The 18,197-nt window shown below is 43.5% G+C and overlaps 1 protein-coding gene across 9 annotated transcripts in view; it reads left to right on the forward strand.

Annotated features, from left to right (window-relative positions):
- Positions 1–18,197, forward strand: part of AUTS2 (activator of transcription and developmental regulator AUTS2) — a 1,407,660-nt gene that overhangs the window by 1,361,950 nt on the left and 27,513 nt on the right. For all 9 annotated transcript variants that reach the window (XM_060173543.1, XM_060173545.1, XM_060173546.1 and 6 more), the window contains one exon: positions 17,443–17,914. In XM_060173543.1, coding sequence (XP_060029526.1) covers positions 17,443–17,914 — 472 coding nt within the window. The remainder of the gene's footprint in view (positions 1–17,442; positions 17,915–18,197) is intronic.

The following is an 18,197-nucleotide window of genomic DNA, read 5'->3' on the forward strand; positions in this document are numbered from 1 at the left end:
CTTGACACAACTTATAAGACCAGTGAATTAAATTTTGATACAAGTTAAGTGGCTATGAAATATGGACATGCCACAGCGAATGTGGTAGCTACATTCTAAAGTACCTGAAGTTGCTTCATGAAGGAGATGTTGGAAGGATTTCAGCTTATGAGCCATGGCTAGTGGGTAGAAGAAGTATGGGGGAATGGTAACTCCAGATGAGGCTGAATGGGAGAGACTTAGGTAGTGGACAGAGGGCAGGTGTTGGATGTACATGCATGTAGTGGTTTTCTGTGGAAGTTCAGCTGAGTGCAATTTCCCACATTCCCTAGCGTTCCTTGCAAACAAATTACCCATAAGCAAGCACAACATTCCTATTGGAACAAATTCTCATTTTCCAAACAAGTGTGACTGCAGCCCTTGTTCTTTGATTCAGTTATTCACTTGATCAGTAAAGCATCTTTGTGTTTGTAAATATTCCAGGCTCTGAGACTGTAAGGACTATAAAGACACATCAGTGACAGTGCCTGTTCCCTCTCAGGAAGCTAATAATCTTAAAGATTATTATTACTAGGAGGAATGAAAAAAAGTGTTAAAGAGCCAGACTTGGCTCATCTAGCCGTTTTCCAGAGTTCCCTCCAGCCAGAAGAATATTTTATAAGTTTGGTCCCTACTTACATTTAGCAGACTTCTCTAAAATCTAAGAATTCGAGTCTGATTAGTGCTTCTTTTCAGTTAATGTATGTTGAAGAGATGGCTGATCTAGGAGTGACATAAGGAAAGGACTTTCTATGTTATCCATACAGGATCTGGTGTAAAAATAAGACATCACCTTCTGTCATTTACATGTGTGTGATTGGAAGACGGCCATAATGGAAAGTAGACACGGTACATTTGGAGCCAGAAAGACCTCCCCAGAAATCAAGAGGGGTCCAACCTTTCTCTGATTCAGATGAGAATAAGGAGAGATATGATGTTCTTAATCACCTGAGTTAGTGGCAAAGTCAGAATTTGAATTGAGCTAGTTTTTTACATTTATCATTTTATAGATATTTATTTTATTTTTATTTGATAAGGCAGAGAGAAATTGAGAGGGGAAGGGGAGAGAAAGACACCTGCAGCACTGCCTTCACCATTCACGAAGTTTCCCCTTACAGGTGGGGACTAGGGACTAGGGACTTGAACCCAGGTCCTTAACCATGGTAATGTATGCACTCAACCAGGTGCACCACCACCTGGCTCTCACTAATTTTTAAATTATAACATGCTAATTTTTAAATTATAACATTGCATCAGAAGAGAAAGACAAGTTCTGTTCTATTCATTGGGGGGGAATGTCAAAGTCAGTCTTAATATTGCAACTTCTCTATCTCCTGACTTTTTAGCCAACTCAGCTGTTACTTATAATAGACTTCCTGATGTTTTATTTTTCTTTATAACATACCCTACGATGCAAGTTGACAACGCAAGTTCACCAAAGTGCCAGGCTACATACTCTGTAATGGCATGTCTTTGTCAGAGAAGAACATTGTGTTTTTTGTACCCTAAAAAGATTTGAGCAATTGTGGTGAATGGATCATCCCTAGTTATGTTGGTGGAATTGGCGGTGCATTCCTGAGGATTAAGGTTTCAATGCCTGTAGGCAGGACATGCTTTCTTTTCCAGTTGATGGGTTTTATTTTGCTTACATCTCTTTTCTCTGACTCCCTCAGCACTGACTGACATGAAAATTGTATCTGAAGTCCATCTTTGCACTGCTCTATTGTCTTGCCTGGGCTGCTCCTGACCCCTGGGCCTGACCCACTTAGCCTGGGGAATGAAAGAATTTAGGTGGTGCTTGTAGAGAAAGCAGGAAGGGATGGAGTGATGATAATAATAATCTCCCCCTTTTTTTTTTTTAATAAGAGAAGAAATAAAGCAATATGTTTTGTGCCCTTCCAGTGTTTGCTACACTTCTAAAATTGTTACCACTTATCAGACCATTTCAGTTCCTGGGAGAGCTGGATTGTCTTTTTCCCCTGAGAATGTTTGCATTCTAGACCCAGTGCTTTGAGAAACATGAGGTCTCAGCTGGAATCTTGGTGTAGTAACTGAAGAAATAGGACCAACATCAGTATTTTAAAAATAGATGGTTAGGGGTGATTAACTCCTGCTTCTCAGAGTAGTGGCCCCTAGAAACCAGTGAGGCCCCAGGCAATGTCATTCCTGGGTTGAAGACACTGGTCTATATTCTTACATTTTGCTCCAGGCTGTTTTGTCTTGCTCATTCTGTGTTGCCACCTCCCATCAGGATGGCCTGTAATTAATTCTGCATGGATTGAAAGCCTTTCTGGGCACTTGAACCAGGAAGAGGTTGTGGGCACAGAAGTGTGGTTTCTGTGAGATCATGGAGGAGCAGGTTGCTACTGATGGAGCCTATGTGTGGCTGGGCCCGGCTGAGGAAAGTTGACATCTTAGAAACAGCCACAGAAACTTAAAAACTCCATCATTTGGGGGCTCCCAAAGTTTCTTTGTATCTTTGTGCCATTGAAGTGCCCAAGTCAGGCTTGGGAGTCATCACTCAGCAGAAGTGCCATCTTCATAGCATTGGTTTTCTTCTCAGGAGGAGCGTTTACCTCTGACAGAAAGCATCAAGAGCTTTGGTGTAAATGGTGCTTGTGGTCAGGAAGACAAAAGACTTTCTTTTAGGATTAGCCTTGTGAGTGTTCTTGAGTCAACAGGCATAGCCTATTCTGCTATCCTTTCATCATCCTTCAAGCTCTATTGTAGTGATGGGAGTTTCTCAGGGAAATTTGACTATTTCATGTTCCATTTAAAATTCTTTGCCACTTTAAAATACTGAGTCCTCTTTTCCTAATTCCCAGCTTTCTCAGTGAGAGTCCTAGTTTTGTTTTTTTTTTTTATGATGTTTTGTATATTGTGTGTGTTTCCCTATTGTGTTTTGCTACTACAGGGATTCTCTTTTTTTTTTTTTAAAAAAAAAAAGATTTATTAATGAGAGATAACTAGAACAGCAGTCTGGCATATGCAATGCTGGGAATTGAACTCTGGACCTAATACTTACTTATTAATCCAGTGCTTTATCTACTGTGCTACCTCCTGGGCTGCCATAATAAATGTTTTTATTGTGCCAGGACAATCTCCAGCTCTCCTGCCTCAATCCCTTGTACAGGGTCACCTTTCTAGCATTCATTTCAGCAGGCATCATTCTTTCTATCACTCCTTGCTCCTTAGTATTTCATTGCTATGCAACATCTCTAGTTCATTTTTAGAAGTTCTCTGGGCTGCATTATAAAAGATTTTTACTTTGATTTTCTCATATAGCCAGTTTTCTTTTGAAAATCTAAATTCTGTAAAAGATAAAATAAATGTCTAGATAACCTCCAGGACTATTTCCTAGGGTGACAACTATGTGATTCTACTTGTTGAAGAATACACCAAAATCGTGCACTTGTATTCACAAAGTCTGCAAACTCCTTTAGAAAGATCTAACATGCAGATACAGTCTTATCCCTACAGATGCTTGGCCTGCCTTTTTTTTTATTTTTTAATATTTATTTATTTTCCCTTTTATTACCCTTGTTTTTTATTGTTGTAGTTATTATTGATGTTGTCATTGTTAGGTAGGACAGAAAGAAATGGAGAGAGGAGGGGAAGACGAGGGGGAGAGAAAGACACCTGTAGACCTGTTTTACCACCTGTGAAGTGACTGTCTGGCAGATAAGGAGCCGGGGGCTTGAACTGGGATCCTTACTCTGGTCCTTGTGCTTCGCGCCACGTGCACTTAACCCGCTGCACCACCACCCAACTCCCCGCCTTTGATTTTTTTAAAATTATTTATTTATTCATTCCCTTTTGTTGCCCTTGTTGTTTTATTGTTGTAGTTGATGTCGTTGTTGTTGGATAGGACAGAGAGAAATGGAGAGAGGAGGGGAAGACAGCGAGGGGGAGAGAAAGACAGACACCTGCAGACCTGCTTCACCACCTGTGAAGCAACTCCCCTGCAGGTGGGGAGCCAGGGGCTCGAACCAGGATCCTTCAGGTCCTTGTGCTTTGCGCCACATGCGCTTAACCCGCTGCACTACTGCCCAGCTCCCCGCCTTTGATTTTTAACATAGCTTTTCCTTAACATTGTTATGCATTTGATTGCACTGCTTTTATTATTATACTAAAAAAATGAAACCCCAAAACTATTAAGATCTTTATGATTCAGACTAGAACATTAGTTTTATTCTATATTGAAAATGGATCCTTAAACTTCATAATGACTCCCAATTATTTTACATTTGCTTGTGTTGTATACCATTATTTTATTGCAGTATAATGTCCAATTATGGAAACGACTCCAAAGAGACATGGTTTTTCTGGCTTAGTGTGTAATTGTTTATTGCATATTTTTCTCATTATAGTGATTTTCCCCCTCCCTTTTGGATTGCAGACAGGAAGAAGCTTGCTTAGATTTTGTAAATGATGTGGCTGAAGAAATCAAATATTTATCGGGCTCTCTCTCTGTGGAAGGCATTGTGTCGAAGATTTTTTTTTTTTTTTGCCTCCAGGGTTATTGCTGGGGCTAGGTGCTTGCACTATGAATCCACTGCTCCTGGAGATTATTTTTCCTATTTTGTTACCCTTGTTGTTGTGCTTGTTGTAGTTCTTATTGTCGTCATAGCTGCTGTTGTTGTTGTTGGATAGGACAGAGAAATGGAGAGAGGAGGAGAGAAAGATAGACACCTGCAGACCTGCTTCAACGCTTGTGAAGCATTTGGGGACCCGGAGGCTTGAACCGGGATCCTTAACGCCGGCCCTTGCGCTTTGCACCATTTGCACTTAACCCACTGCGCTACCTCCCAACTCCCAAAGAGACCCCACCTCAAAAAAAAAAAAACTGGTTTGTGTATATTACATAAAAATAGCTAGTGAGGGCTTGCTAAGTCCTGCAGGCACTAAACATCTAGAGCATATCAGAGAGGTAGCTGGCTGCCAGGGGCTGTGGTGACTAGAGAAGGACTGATAAAGTGGTTCCACTGAAACGGCACTTGAAGAAAGGAGATTCAGAAGCACTTATGTGAACAGAAAGCATTGAGGTGCTTTGGGAAGGTGGTTGATAACATGACAAACGTGGCAGGGCCCAGAATTTCAGAGTATTTTGTTCTGGGGTGGATATTTTTATGCAGTACAAGGGAACGAGACATCTTTTGCATGTGGCCAAGAGACATCCCTGGCCTAAGTTTTTTCATTCCACATACTTACGGAAAACAGAAAGAGAGCCAGTCTGCAGGTCTGTGGTGCTCCCAGTTGGTGCATCGGATCAAGCTCGGGTGTGTTTTCTACCAGTGGGTAGAACTATCTCCCACTTGCCTTGGCTTATCTTCTAGAAACTCTCTTAGACAATTAGTGAGCAGTAGATTCTGAAACCCATTTTATGTTTATAAGCAGTGGCCTCTAAGTAATAAGAGAGAGAAAATGTGTTGATTCTGAAAAAAAATATCTCATAACTTTTATAAGTTGTTAATAAGCAGGTTTTGTTAGTTAATATAGGCCAATATTGGGTCTCTTAGTTTATCACTGGTTTAAGATGGAGTGTTTATTCTTCAGATTGAGGAGAATCATTATATGTGAGCACTTTTAGAAGACTTAGCTCTGGGAGGTTGAGGAATATAAGGCAGGATGCTTTTTCCAAGGAGCATAGCAGTAGCACCTGACCAGGAACTCATTAAACCCCAAAGGCTCCTTCATGGAGGCACATTCAGAAAAGAGAAAAGCAAGCGCTAACTTGTTCACCCAGGCCAGTTCAGGTTTTAAGCTTCTTCTGGGATTGTGCACTTTCGTTTTGTTCTTGATGGAGAGAAAGAGAGAGGCACGCACACCTGTAGCACTGCATCACCACTCATGAAATGTCCCTCCTGCATGTGGGGACTAGGAGCCTGAATCTGGGTCCTTGTGTATGGTACGGTATACACTGCACCATATGCACCACTACTACCCAGCCACTAATTAAGCATCTTTGGGTCCTGGCTCACCATGATTGTGCTTCCTCGTCTTCTTTTTTTTTTTTTTAAAGTTTTATTTATTTATTTTCCCTTTTGTTGCCCTTGTTGTCTTTTTATTGTTGTTGTAGTTATTATTGTTGTTACTGATTTCGTCATTGTTGGATAGGACAGAGAGAAATAGAGAGGGAGAGAAAGACACCTGCAAACCTGCTTCAACACTTGTGAAGGGACTCGCAGCAGGTGGGGAGCCGGAGGCTCGAACCAGGATCCTTATGCCATGTGCGCTTAGCCTGCTGCGCTACCACCTGACTCCCGTGCTTCCTCTTCTTTAGGACAGCTGTCAGGACCTTGGTATTGGCTTTGGCACAGGTTCTAACCCCTGTTGTTTCTGCATGGTGGGTGATCCAGTCTGGGAAACATCCCCGAGAAGAGCTCACAGTAACTAGCTCCCATGGGAGTGCTTACTATTGACTACAGTCCCCAGTCTGCTGACAGCATCCTAATGGTTCTGCAGATATCCCTCCTGCCTGAGGCTGTGATGTCAGTCTCAGGTTCAGTCCGTAGCACTACCATAAGCCAGAGCTGAGTAGTGCACCATTAAAAGAAAATAATAATAATAAATAAAATGTAATGGGAAGTTATTTCCATAAATGGATCTTGGCAGCCTACTCTGGATGACACCCCAGAGTAGTGAGACTCACCAGGAGTGCTGGACTCACAGGATGGGTACAGATGAATGTTGCTGTGAGTTTAGCTCCCCACAAAGACCCCAAGGGATGTAAGTGCTGAGAGACTTTGGAGGTCAATTGATCAGTGAACTCTGCACCTGGCTGAAATCATAGTGTGAGGGAGTTTGGGACCAGAAAGGACAAGATTGACTTATGGAAACTGTCCAGAACACTCTTTCCCATGTTCCTCTTTTCACTGAAGAACCAAAGGCATTGTGGCATTAGACCAGGAAACAGAGCTCCCAGGTGCTTCATAGAGGCGTCACTGGCAGCACCCAGTTCCCATGGGCAGGTTGTATGAACAGATGTGTGTGTGTGTGGGGGGGGGGGTTTCTGTCATCTGTCCCCAAGGACACAGATAAGCTCCTGAATACTGACAGCATTCACTGCCAAAAGATGGCAGCTATTCCCCAAGGCGGGTTCACTTGTTCACTCAGGGTCCTACTAAGAATGGGCTGGAGCAGCTGGGAGTTTCCCTTCCCCCACTCCACACCCCACACCCCCCCCTGGGAAACCTTGCTTTCAGGGTATTTGATGGCACTCTGAATGAGGAGTCTTCTCTGCCACACACCAAGTGACAGCTGTGTGGACTTGCTGGGAAACTGGCTGAGGTGGCTCATCCTGCTCATGGAAATGACCTGCTCCCTCCCTCCTCCATCTCAGCTCTGCCAGCATTGGATAAGCCCAGGGCCAAAGTGGCCCACAAGCTTCACCCCTGCCCTCCAGAACAGAGAAAGGGCATGTTGCAGGATTCATATGGCTCGTGTTAGGAGGATGACAGGATCAGACTCTTAACCTGCTGGTGCCAGCTAGAGCCTTTGTCTGCCAGATGCTCAGCTACACATGGTGCTGCAGACCCAGGCTGACAGAGAAACTTGGGGCTGGTAGGGTGTTGGCAGGGAGCCAAGGAGCCAAGGAGGAGCCTAGGACTGGCTTGAAAAATACCAGTTCCTACATGTCATGTCGCATGCTCCACCCGGCCGCTTAACCAGACGGGTCTCGGCACTGTTCCAATGTGTGCCTGTCATCAGCCAAAACAGAAGTGTGAATCATGTGTTCAGTACTGGTAATTTTGACCTTCTCCTCCAGGAAAGTCTTTGGGGAAAGTTCAAAGTATTGAAAACTGAGTTTAAACTCTAGCCAGTGGTTGGCCAGCTCTGAGGGGCAGATTCCTCTTTTACTCACTAGATGCCTTGGTCCACGTCCCACATGCTTCATCAGCATGTTTTTAGGATAGGTGCTGATCCAAGAAAAGTACTTCCCAGTGGCATTACTCTGAAGACTGACTGCTTTAGAAGGTGCTCAGGGCAAATGGCCTTATGACTGTGATGGTGGCTGTGACCCTTCTGGATGACCTTAGAAGCCAATGGCACTGTGGCAGGAGAGGCTTAGGCCTATAACTGACATTCTCCTTCATCCCCCAACTTGATTGCCCTTCACATGAAAGGTAGTATGCTCACATACTAGGGAGACTCCCTTCATTTCTTTTTAAGCCAAACATTAAAATTGTCATTCATCTGAATGTCTTGGTTCCACCTCTTGGCAAATTTCCAGAATAAGCAAAGGGGTCTCCTCATTGTCAAGTGTAAGGAATGTGGCTTTTCTTGTAGTGATGGAGAGCCTTGGCCTTAGACTTGCCATTTGCGCTCATTGAAGGCTTGCCAGATAAAGACATGCTTGTCTACAAACCCTTGGGGGGCTGTGGTAAAGCCCCTGCACAGGCACACAGGCACAGAGCACTTCAATGTTAAGTTTTTAGGAGTGCCTTTGCTTGGATGTGTGATTGTGCACATAGTTGGGGTACTTGGTTGCAGCCAGACGGGACTGACAGGGCTGACCAGAACAGAAAACTAGAATCCATAGTTGGGGTGTGCAGGGAAAGGCAAGGGTGTGCAAGGAGTGACCTTGTCCAGAGAAGCCAGCTGAGTCATGAAATGGGCAATAATAATGGGAGTCCAGCTTCCATCCCCAGCACTGCCATGTGCCAGAGCTGAGCTGAGCAGTGCTCTGGTCTCTCTCATTGAAGTATAAAAGTACTATTTAAAAAATAATTTTAATATAACATGGGGTTAGAGGGGGAAGGTGTCCCCCTGTGCTTTTGAGGCCAAAACACAAAAACTCTCACTCTGAAACTGGTGTTTGGAGTTTTTCCCAAGGTTCTCAGAAGAGGTTGGAGATTGCATCCTCCCTTACTTGGGTCTCATGTGAGAAACAGCACAGAGGACAATTGATTTTTGACCTGATGCTTTGAACCAGTGTAGCAGGAACGTGTTAAGATCAGGGTGCCTTGCTATGGCTACTTGGAATCAAAACACAGATGTCTTCATGAACTCTGGTTACTTAAGCCCCAGGTGTTCTACCAGTCCTGTGTTTACTTTTGTGGTACTGTGTTCCATTTCTCCACCCCAGCGCCTGTTTCTAGTTCATCTTTGTGTCCTCAGGACCTTACATGTTGCCAATCTTAATGAAAAACTGTATCTGACATTAATACCGTGTGTGTGTGTGTTGTTTTGTTTGGGGTTGTTGGAGATCTTTTAATGCCCCTCTCAACTTAGTAGATTGTGATCGTTTTCTCTCAAGCCAACATTGGTCCTTTGTCAACATGAGCCTTCATTCACCAGAGGCTTTGCCCAAAGCTACAGAAGAGCTAGAGTACCTACGAGCCATGTGATATGCATGGTAGGCCGTTCTGGTGAGCTCCAGTTGGCAGTCAAGCCTGATCTCCCCTCAAAGGCAGATTTCTGGTCCAAAGGTCTTATGGACATGGACATAATTTCAGAATTGCCTTTAGGTTTAAGAGAACTAAACTTGAAATGGGTCTTACATACTCTTAGCTATCAGGTGCTTCTCTTTCTTTAATCCCTTCAGATTAGCCCCTGTCCTGGGTTAACCTGGGATCTGGATGACAGCGATGCTAGCTTCTCCAAGAACACGGCCTCTAACATGCCGCTCTCCCACTGGGCTGCTGGTGCCTTGGCAGAGCAATGGCTGGTTTTTCCTTGTTTAGGGTTTTGCTTTTACTCTAGGAGCCCTAGCGGCCCTCTGAGGTTTGTGATACAGACTTCAGCCCAGAGCTTAGCTTCCTAGATGGTAATTAATGTTTACACAAAATGACAAGCACAAAATGGAATCTCTTTGAGCCCTGCCAAGCACCCATCATTCCCCTGATCTCCCCCTCTTGCAGTGTTTGAAAATTAATTTGCCTTGAACAAACAGTGGGTTTTCCTCCATTTATTTGTGCAATTTCAGTGACCAAGAAGAACTGCAAGACTGAATGTCATCCTTCCATTCGTTCAAGTAATTGAATCAGCTAATGGAACAAACCAGTCTCTGTTTAATGATGAAAAGAGAGGGGAGGAAATAAGAGGGAGCAGGCGTTTTTCCGCAAGACTGTTGGAAGTTAGCATTTTAGAAATAAAGTATTGTGGGGCCGGGTGGTGGCACACCTGGTTGAGTGTAAATGTTACAGTGTGCAAGGACCCAGGTTCGAGTCCTCAGTCCCCACCTGCAGGGGGAAAGCTTCATGAGTGGTGAAGCAGTGCAGCATGTGTCTCTCTGTCTCTCTCCCTATCACCCCCTTCCCTCTCAATTTCTGGCTGTGTCTATCCAATAAGTAAATAAATATTTAAACAAGCAAAAAAAGAAATAAAGTATTGCTAAGTCTCAAGTTCCATAATTCAGTTTTTGTTTAAATATACTTTAGGAATCTTGAAGGCTAGACAACTTTTGTTTGAAGTGGCAGAATAGACCAGGGGAAAGTGTTCAGAGTGAGTATTGCTGCTATTGTGAAAGAATCACACATTGATTCACAGCAACTTGATGTTCCCATATGTTATCCGGGTTTCTTAAGATTGAACGTTGTTTAAGCATTTAAGTCTGCATTCATAGGTGGCTACAGTCTTCAACCTATCTGCTTAGTAAAGTTCTTATAGATGGATCTATCAGTTGATAAAGAATTAGAGAAATTAGCTAGAAGATACGTCCCTTTCTAGTTGATAAGCACTAGACCTTCAGAAAGATTGAATGCATGTACAGATTCCATCCCCCGGTGGTTTTCTTGGTCTTTTTGAGGCTCATTCAGACTTGCTGCAGTAATGTGAGTAAACCATGTTAGTACTTACTAATCAAGTGTAGAGACCAGAAGCAGAGAAAGGAGCCTGGGGAGAGTTTTTCTGCTTCTCTTCTTCCTCCTTAATCACCATCAAGTCACCATTCTTCTTTCTGTCCAAATGCACCCAGCTGCAGTACTTAGAAATGGTGAGGGGTGCGTGGAAGGTCTGTGCACAGTGCATCTCGTTGCTTCTGATGTTGCACATGTATCTATTCTTAGGGTGGAGAGCTTAAAAAACAGTTATCTGGGGGCTGGAGGGTGGCACACCTGATTAAGCTCACAAGTTATCATGCTCAAGCACCTGGGTTTGAGCCCCACTCCCCATCTGTAGGGGAGAAGCTTCATGAGTGGTGTAACAATGCCACAGGTTGTCTTCATCTCCACTTCCTCAGTTTTTTTCTGCCCTATCAAAAGAGAGAGAGAGACAGACAGACAGACAGACAGACAGAGAAATGACTACCAGGAGCAGTTGATTCATCATGCAGGCACCAAGCCCCAGTGATAATCCTGGTGGCAAAATAAAATATAATAACAATAATAATGGCAAGTCTGTAGGTGTCTGTCTTTCTCTCCCCCTCTCTGTCTTCCCCTCCTCTCTCCATTTCTCTCTGTCCCATCTAACAGTGACATCAACAACAACAATAACTACAACAATAAAAAGGACAACAAAAGGGAATAAATAAATAAATAAATATTTAAAAAGTGGCCCACAACAATGAAAAACATAAAAATTAAATAAATATGATTCCCCCCCAGATGACAGGTTTACAGCTGACACTCAGACATGTATCTCTCTGACATTTCTCTTTTCTGTGTATATATACACAGTTACACATAATCGTCAAGACTGAGACTAAAGTGTACTTTGTTACTTAATAATAATGTGGTCATGATACTTTCCCTGACAGTGACTATGTTGTTGTTTTAACCACAGTTTCAAGGACATTGGTCATATAATTTGTGATAAGCTCTCTAAAGAGCATATAGCATGAATTAATAACATGTTAGTTTCCACAGCCCTTTGAGGTCATGACTATAAATTTGATGTAAGAAAGAACAACTCCAGAAACCTACTGGTTTGTCATAGAGGTGCAGTATATCAAATCTCAACCCTCCCCCACACACCAGTACTCTCAACTCTTGTGTGGCTACTTCTGGATTACAATTAATATACTTGTAAGTTATTTTTCTTCCCTCTAGGGTTATTGCTTGGGGCTTGGTTGCTAGCACTACGAATCCACTGCTCCTGGAGGCCTTTTTTTTTTTTCCTTCATTTTATTGGATAGGACAGAGAGAATTTGAGAGAGGGAGAGAAAAAGACACCTGCAGACCTGCTTCACTACTGGAATCTTTGCTTGGGTCCTTGAGCTTTGTACTATGTGCACTTAACCTGGTGTTCCACCACCTGACCCTCACATAAGTTATATGTTTCTAGGTTGCTCACTAGAGCTTTAGAAAATGAGTGGAGTCAGCCATGTGTGAGTTTGTCCCTCAGGTTATAGTGCATTCAGTAGTCAATACCCTCAAGCTGTCCACATCCATAGTCACCAAACACTCCACAGTTAACAAAAACTCCCCAAGGGCTGTTCTCCTCCCCCTCCCCATTTCACCGTAAGACACCCTTGAACCTGGAGATTCTGAAAGACTTGAAGTGTGTGTGCTTGTTTGTTTGGATGAGGTGGTGGTGGTAACATCTCTAGATGTTTATGTGTTATATAGATGTTTATGCTTTTCTTATGAGATTTATTCCCAGGTATTAAGTCGAGTTTTGCTATCAAGGAGTTTGTTCCTGTGTTTCATTTTCTATTTACTTTCGCATGCAGTTGTGTCGAAAAGCTACTGATGTTTGTGGCTTTTCTTTATTCAGATACCTTACTGAACTCTTTCATACCAATTTTTTTTTTCAGCTGGTTGTTTTTGTAACTGGGTAATTGCACTTTTTATAAATAGTCTGGCTCTTCCTTTTGTTACATGTTTGCTATTTCAGTTGAAATGACAGGAATATTTCTTGTAGGTTTGGTTGACCTGGTCTGTAACAGTACCTTGGTACCTTTTGAGTTGAGAGATATAATTATTCAGTTGTTTGTTTTTTGTTTGTTTCTCAGTTTAATTTTTTTTGGTCAGTTTTTGTAAAATCTTTCATTTTTGTCAACTGACATATATTTAACTTTTATATAAAGTACATTCTTTACGCCTGTTCAAATTTCTAGGTTTTATTTCATTTTTCCATCACTCAGTTTTTAATGGCAAGACCACTTTTCTTTAAGGGTGTTTAATAGGTGGTCTGGGTAGTGGTAGGCTATCTAGGGCTTTGGACTTGAAAGTATAAGGTTGTGAGTTCACTCCCTGGCATCACATGTAGCTAGAATGAGGGCTCTGGTCCCCCCCTACCCACCCCCCCAAGTCTCAATAATAAATGAGTAAAGTTTTCTGGTTGGGCTCAACAAATGATACTCAGTGCCTAAACAACTGAGAGAAAATCTTAAGATCAGATAGAGAAAGGACTACAAAAGTAATAAGGATAAGGCCAAGAGACTGGCCCACTTAGTAATAGCCTGTTTGGTCAGTATCACACCATCTGATCATCTGGGGGCCTAGTTAGGGAATCCTTGGATGGGTGTTAACCTCTAAAGGGTCCCTCTCTTCACTACCACTGGTCGCTTCCATAAGGAACAGCGTCTTGTGGGCCCTCACAAGACCTTGGTTCTACCATAAAGCAATGACGGTAGGGATAAACCCCAGTCTCTGAAGGGAGGCTGGGGGTATCCTACCTTGCCACTTGAAAAAAACATTGCAGGCTGCACTGGTACTGAAATGAGTGCAGCCTGCAATGTTCCTCAGATTGTGACCATGAGCTATAAGCTCAGACCATTAGGGACTTAAAGGTTACACAGGCTCTGGTGCTAAGAAGTATAAATATACATTTACATATGGGCCCTAGAGCAGGTAGATGAAGGTGAATAGTTAATTTTAGCCACAAAATTCTTTTTTATATGAATGGGAGCTACTCCCTTCCCTAATCCAATTTTCTAGCCCCTTTCTCTACTCTGACACCATTCTCTCAGACAATATTCTCGTCCAACCTCACGCTAGCTACCAAACTCAAACAAAACTATTATTGTTGTATGCCCCCAGGAACATGCCTAAAAATGGTTCTTCTACCCTAAAATCCCTAAGCTAATCTGCTCTGATCCTATTTTTTTGGTTCTTTTTTATTAACCATCTTGTCTCAACTTAGGTCATGCCACCTTCCAGACACTAGGCTACAGATGCTACCATGACTCCACTCAGACTTTTCTGGGCAGGTGACCTCACCAATGTGTCCTGGACCTTCACCTCTCCAGAGCTCTGGTCCACTAGGGAAAGATAGAAACAGGCTGGGAGTATGGATCCACCTGTTAACACCCATGCTCAGCAGAGAAGCAGCTACAGAAGCCAGAACTTTGCTCCCTATAAACTACCTTGATCCGTACTCCCAGTGTGGAGGAAATGATAGGATGAAGATAAGAGGACTCTGCACTCCAGCTGCATCAGCACACACAGAGAGAGAAGGAAAAGGAGAAGGACATTTGAGATAGTTATGGTGTCATGAGTAGCTTAGAGGGAGAGGAGTGAATCAGAAAAACAAGGGACAACTATGTATAAATATGGGTAGATAGTTTTAGAGAAGATGGTGGCCTATGCCAAAAACTTTAGGGGAACAGTGGTGGATTGCAGTGGAGAGAGTGAAGATTCAGAACTCTGGTGGTGGGAATGGTATGGATTCAAACCCTTGTTGACATGTAATTCTGTAATGTAAAAATAAAAAACAGAAGCTTTAAAAAAATTTTATATGTTTAAGTAGCCTAAGCACTTGATTCAAATAATTTATTTTTTATTACTCTTTTAAAATTTTATTTATTTATTCCCTTTTGTTGCCCTTGTTCTATTATTGTTGTTATTGATGTTGTTGTTGTTGGATAGGACAGAGAGAAATGGAGAGAGGAGGGGAAGACAGGGGGGAGAGAAAGATAGACACCTGCAGACCTGCTTTACTGCTTGTGAAGCTACCCCCCCCCCCCCCCCCCCGCAGGTGTTTTTACTTTTTTAAAGTTTTATCACAGCACTGATCAGCTCTGGCTTAATGGTGATTGGACCCAGGACTCCAGAGCCTCAAGAATGAGTCTTTTTGCATAACCATTATGCTATCTACCTCCCCCCTCATTTTAAAAAATATTTATTTATTCATTTCCCTTTTGTTGCCCTTGTTTTATTGTTGTAGTCATTATTGTTGTTGTTATTGGTGTCGTTGTTGTTGGATAAGAGAGAGAAATGGAGAGAAAAGGGGAAGACAGGGGGAGAGAAAGACACCTGCAGACCTGCTTCACTGCTTGTGACACCCCCTTCCCCATATGGGGAGCCAGGAGCTTGATCCTTAAGCCGGCCCTTGCGCTTCATGCCATGTGCGCTTAACCCGCTGCGCCCAACTCCCAGTCACCCTGAGTTTTTTTAAATTTCAATGTTTCTGTATAATTCTCACTCCTCCCAAATAGTAACTAGTGCTACTTTTATAATCACAAGATTTTAGAACCCCAAGATGTCATGAGTATGACTTTAAGGCTAATTGTTATTATTGGTTTCTAGGATGTTCTTCCAGAGCCTATACACATTTTAAGTAAAAATGAACATATATTTTATCTCTGGATCAAATCCTTACAAGGCACTCCTTTGATTAGGGGCACTCCTTTGGCTTAAATGTGATCAGCTTGCCCCCACATAAAGCTTTACTTCCTACTAATAAATTGCAAGAGTTTGTATCAAAATGAAACAGATTTTCCCTACTTTATTCTTAAATTTTATTTCCTTTTTTTTTTTTTTGGCCTCCAGGGTTATTGCTGGGACTTGGTGCCTGCACTGCAAATCCACTGCTGCTGGAGGCCATTTTTCCCTCATTGTGGTTGCCCTTGTTGCTGTTGTTTTTATTGTTGTTATTGGTATCGTTGTTGGAGAGGAGGGGAAGACAGAAAGGGTAAGAGAGACAACTGCAGACCTGTTTCACTGCTTGTGAAGCGACACCCCCCCTGCAGGTGGGGAAGCCGAAGGCTCGAACCCTGATCCTTGTGTTGGTCTCTGCGCTTTGCACCATGTGCACCTAGCCCGCTGCACTACCACCCGGCTCCCAAGTCTTAAATTCTTAAAAAAAAAAAAAAATTACTGTATTCCAGCTATTTACTGGCATGTAATTTACATTCCATAAAACTACCCTTTCTGACAGTAGCAATGTCATTTTAATTTGCATGCCTTTTGTTATAAGTAGGATGTGCTATTTTTATAATCACAAGAGTTTAGAACCCCAAGATGTACTGAATAAGGCTTTTAAATAAAGCTAGTCAATTTGTGCGTGATTTCTTTCGACCTCAGCAGATTTCATCCTTTGGCAAATTCAGAGTATACAGAGCAATACAGAATTATTAAGATGTGTTCTTGCCCATTTTGCAGAAGCACAGTAAGACAAATTGACTGTCAAGATGGAAACGCTTAACTGGGAAGGTACATTGATTGAATAATTGAAAGGAAGAGGAAATATATTATCAATTAGCCCACCTATGATACCTAATCTTTGCCTTGATAGACTCATGCAAATGTGGAATCGTAAAACTGTTTCAGCCCCAAAATTCTTACTGTCAAGGCCTTTCATATTGCTTGAGCAACGTAGTATAAATCAGAGAAAAGGCATGTGATAGTGACAGAGTTTGGACTAAGACGCAAGTCAGCTGAGTAAATCCCTTCACTGCCCACAGCGTGGCCCCGGCATCAGCCTCTCTCTAGGGGAGACTCATGCCAGACTGGACCCCACCTTTGAATCTAAAACTACATTACCACCAGACCTTCAGCTGATTTGAACACAAATTTGAAGTCTGAGACTAACCCCTTGTATTCTGACCTTGTTCCAAAATTCTGTGCCTCCAGCACTGACATTTCTTCCGTGATGGTAGAGTTTTACTTAAGTTTTACGTCCATGCTGAGTCTGAGTGTCCAGCTCCTCAGTCCTGGACCTCTCCCGGATGCCCCCCATTGTCCCAGGGGAGTCCATTAAGAGCTCTAGCATGTGGAGCCAACAGTCAATTTGATTTAAGCTTGTGTTTGGGCCTTTGATCTCAGATGTTGCAGGGATCAGCTGGCAAGCATTAGGAGGCTGAACTTTTGACTGGAAGTTTAGCACTTGCTCAACAACAACAAAAATTACTTCTCTAAATGTCAAGTGTGTCTCATCAGTCAGACTGAAAGGGAGGGGGGAGGGAGGCCAGGCCAAGAAGAAACATCTGTGTGTAGTGAAATGACATTTGCTTCTCTGGCTATTGGAAACTCTTCTCTCTTGTAGCTTCAAGAGCTCTGCTTGTTTTAAAGGGGCGAGGGGTGGTGGGAATCAGCTTGTCAACTACTATCTTATTGCTGTTTCAGAAAAGGCATTGTGAAGATTATGGAAAACGTTCATTTTGCAGACCCTCTGGGCTTCAGCTGCCTTCTAGACACTCCTGGCTGACTGACCCAGGGACATGGAGCTGGGCTGGGCAGTTTGGGTGTCTGAGCTGGTCCTGGGGTTTGTATCCCCCATTCCCCTCTCATGAGCTTTTTCTCTGCTCTCCCCATGCAGATCCAGACTTGGGTGTGGGTGCACTACCCGAACATGACAGCCAGGATGATGGGCCGATTGTCCCCAAGATATCGGGTCTAGAGAGAAGCCAGGAGAAGAGCCAGGATTGTTGCAAAGAGCCGATCTTTGAGCCCTTGGTGCTTAAAGACCCCTGCCCTCAGGTCCTGCAGCCGTTCCCACAGCCCCCTGCAGAGCCCCAAACACAAGCGCTTTCTCCGGACCCTGACTTGGTGCAACGCACAGAGGTCCCACCTCAACCCCCACAACCAAGCACACAGCCTCCCCAGGGCCTCCCGGAGGTCCAGCTCCAGCCTGCCCCTCAGTCTCAGGTGCAGAGACCGCCCCGGCCACAGTCCCCCAGCCAGCTACTCCACCCCAGCCTGCCCCCCGTGCAGGCTCACCCCACGGCCCAGAGCCTCCCCCAGCCGCTGTCAGCTTATAACAGCAGCAGCCTAAGTCTCAACAGTTTGAGGTAAGCCCACCTTTGAGTCAGCTATGGAGGAGGGGGGTGGTCCTGGGCTCGGGATTCCTGAGGAGATGGGAATTAAAATGGTCACAGAGACCCCCAGACGGTGAAGACAGGGAGGAGGAGGAAGAGGCCTAGCAAACAGTTGAGGGCATGGTACAGTTGAGGCCAGCTTGGATGAGGAAGTTTAGGAAGAGGCCTGCTATGGACTGAGAGACAGAACCCCAAATGTAGGGCCCATGCCGTAGGGCTCAGGTGGTGCTGTGTCCAGGGTGTCTTCTTCCAGTAG

This window comes from Erinaceus europaeus, chromosome 15 (assembly GCF_950295315.1).
Source record: "Erinaceus europaeus chromosome 15, mEriEur2.1, whole genome shotgun sequence".
In the NCBI taxonomy this organism is placed as follows: domain Eukaryota; kingdom Metazoa; phylum Chordata; class Mammalia; order Eulipotyphla; family Erinaceidae; genus Erinaceus; species Erinaceus europaeus.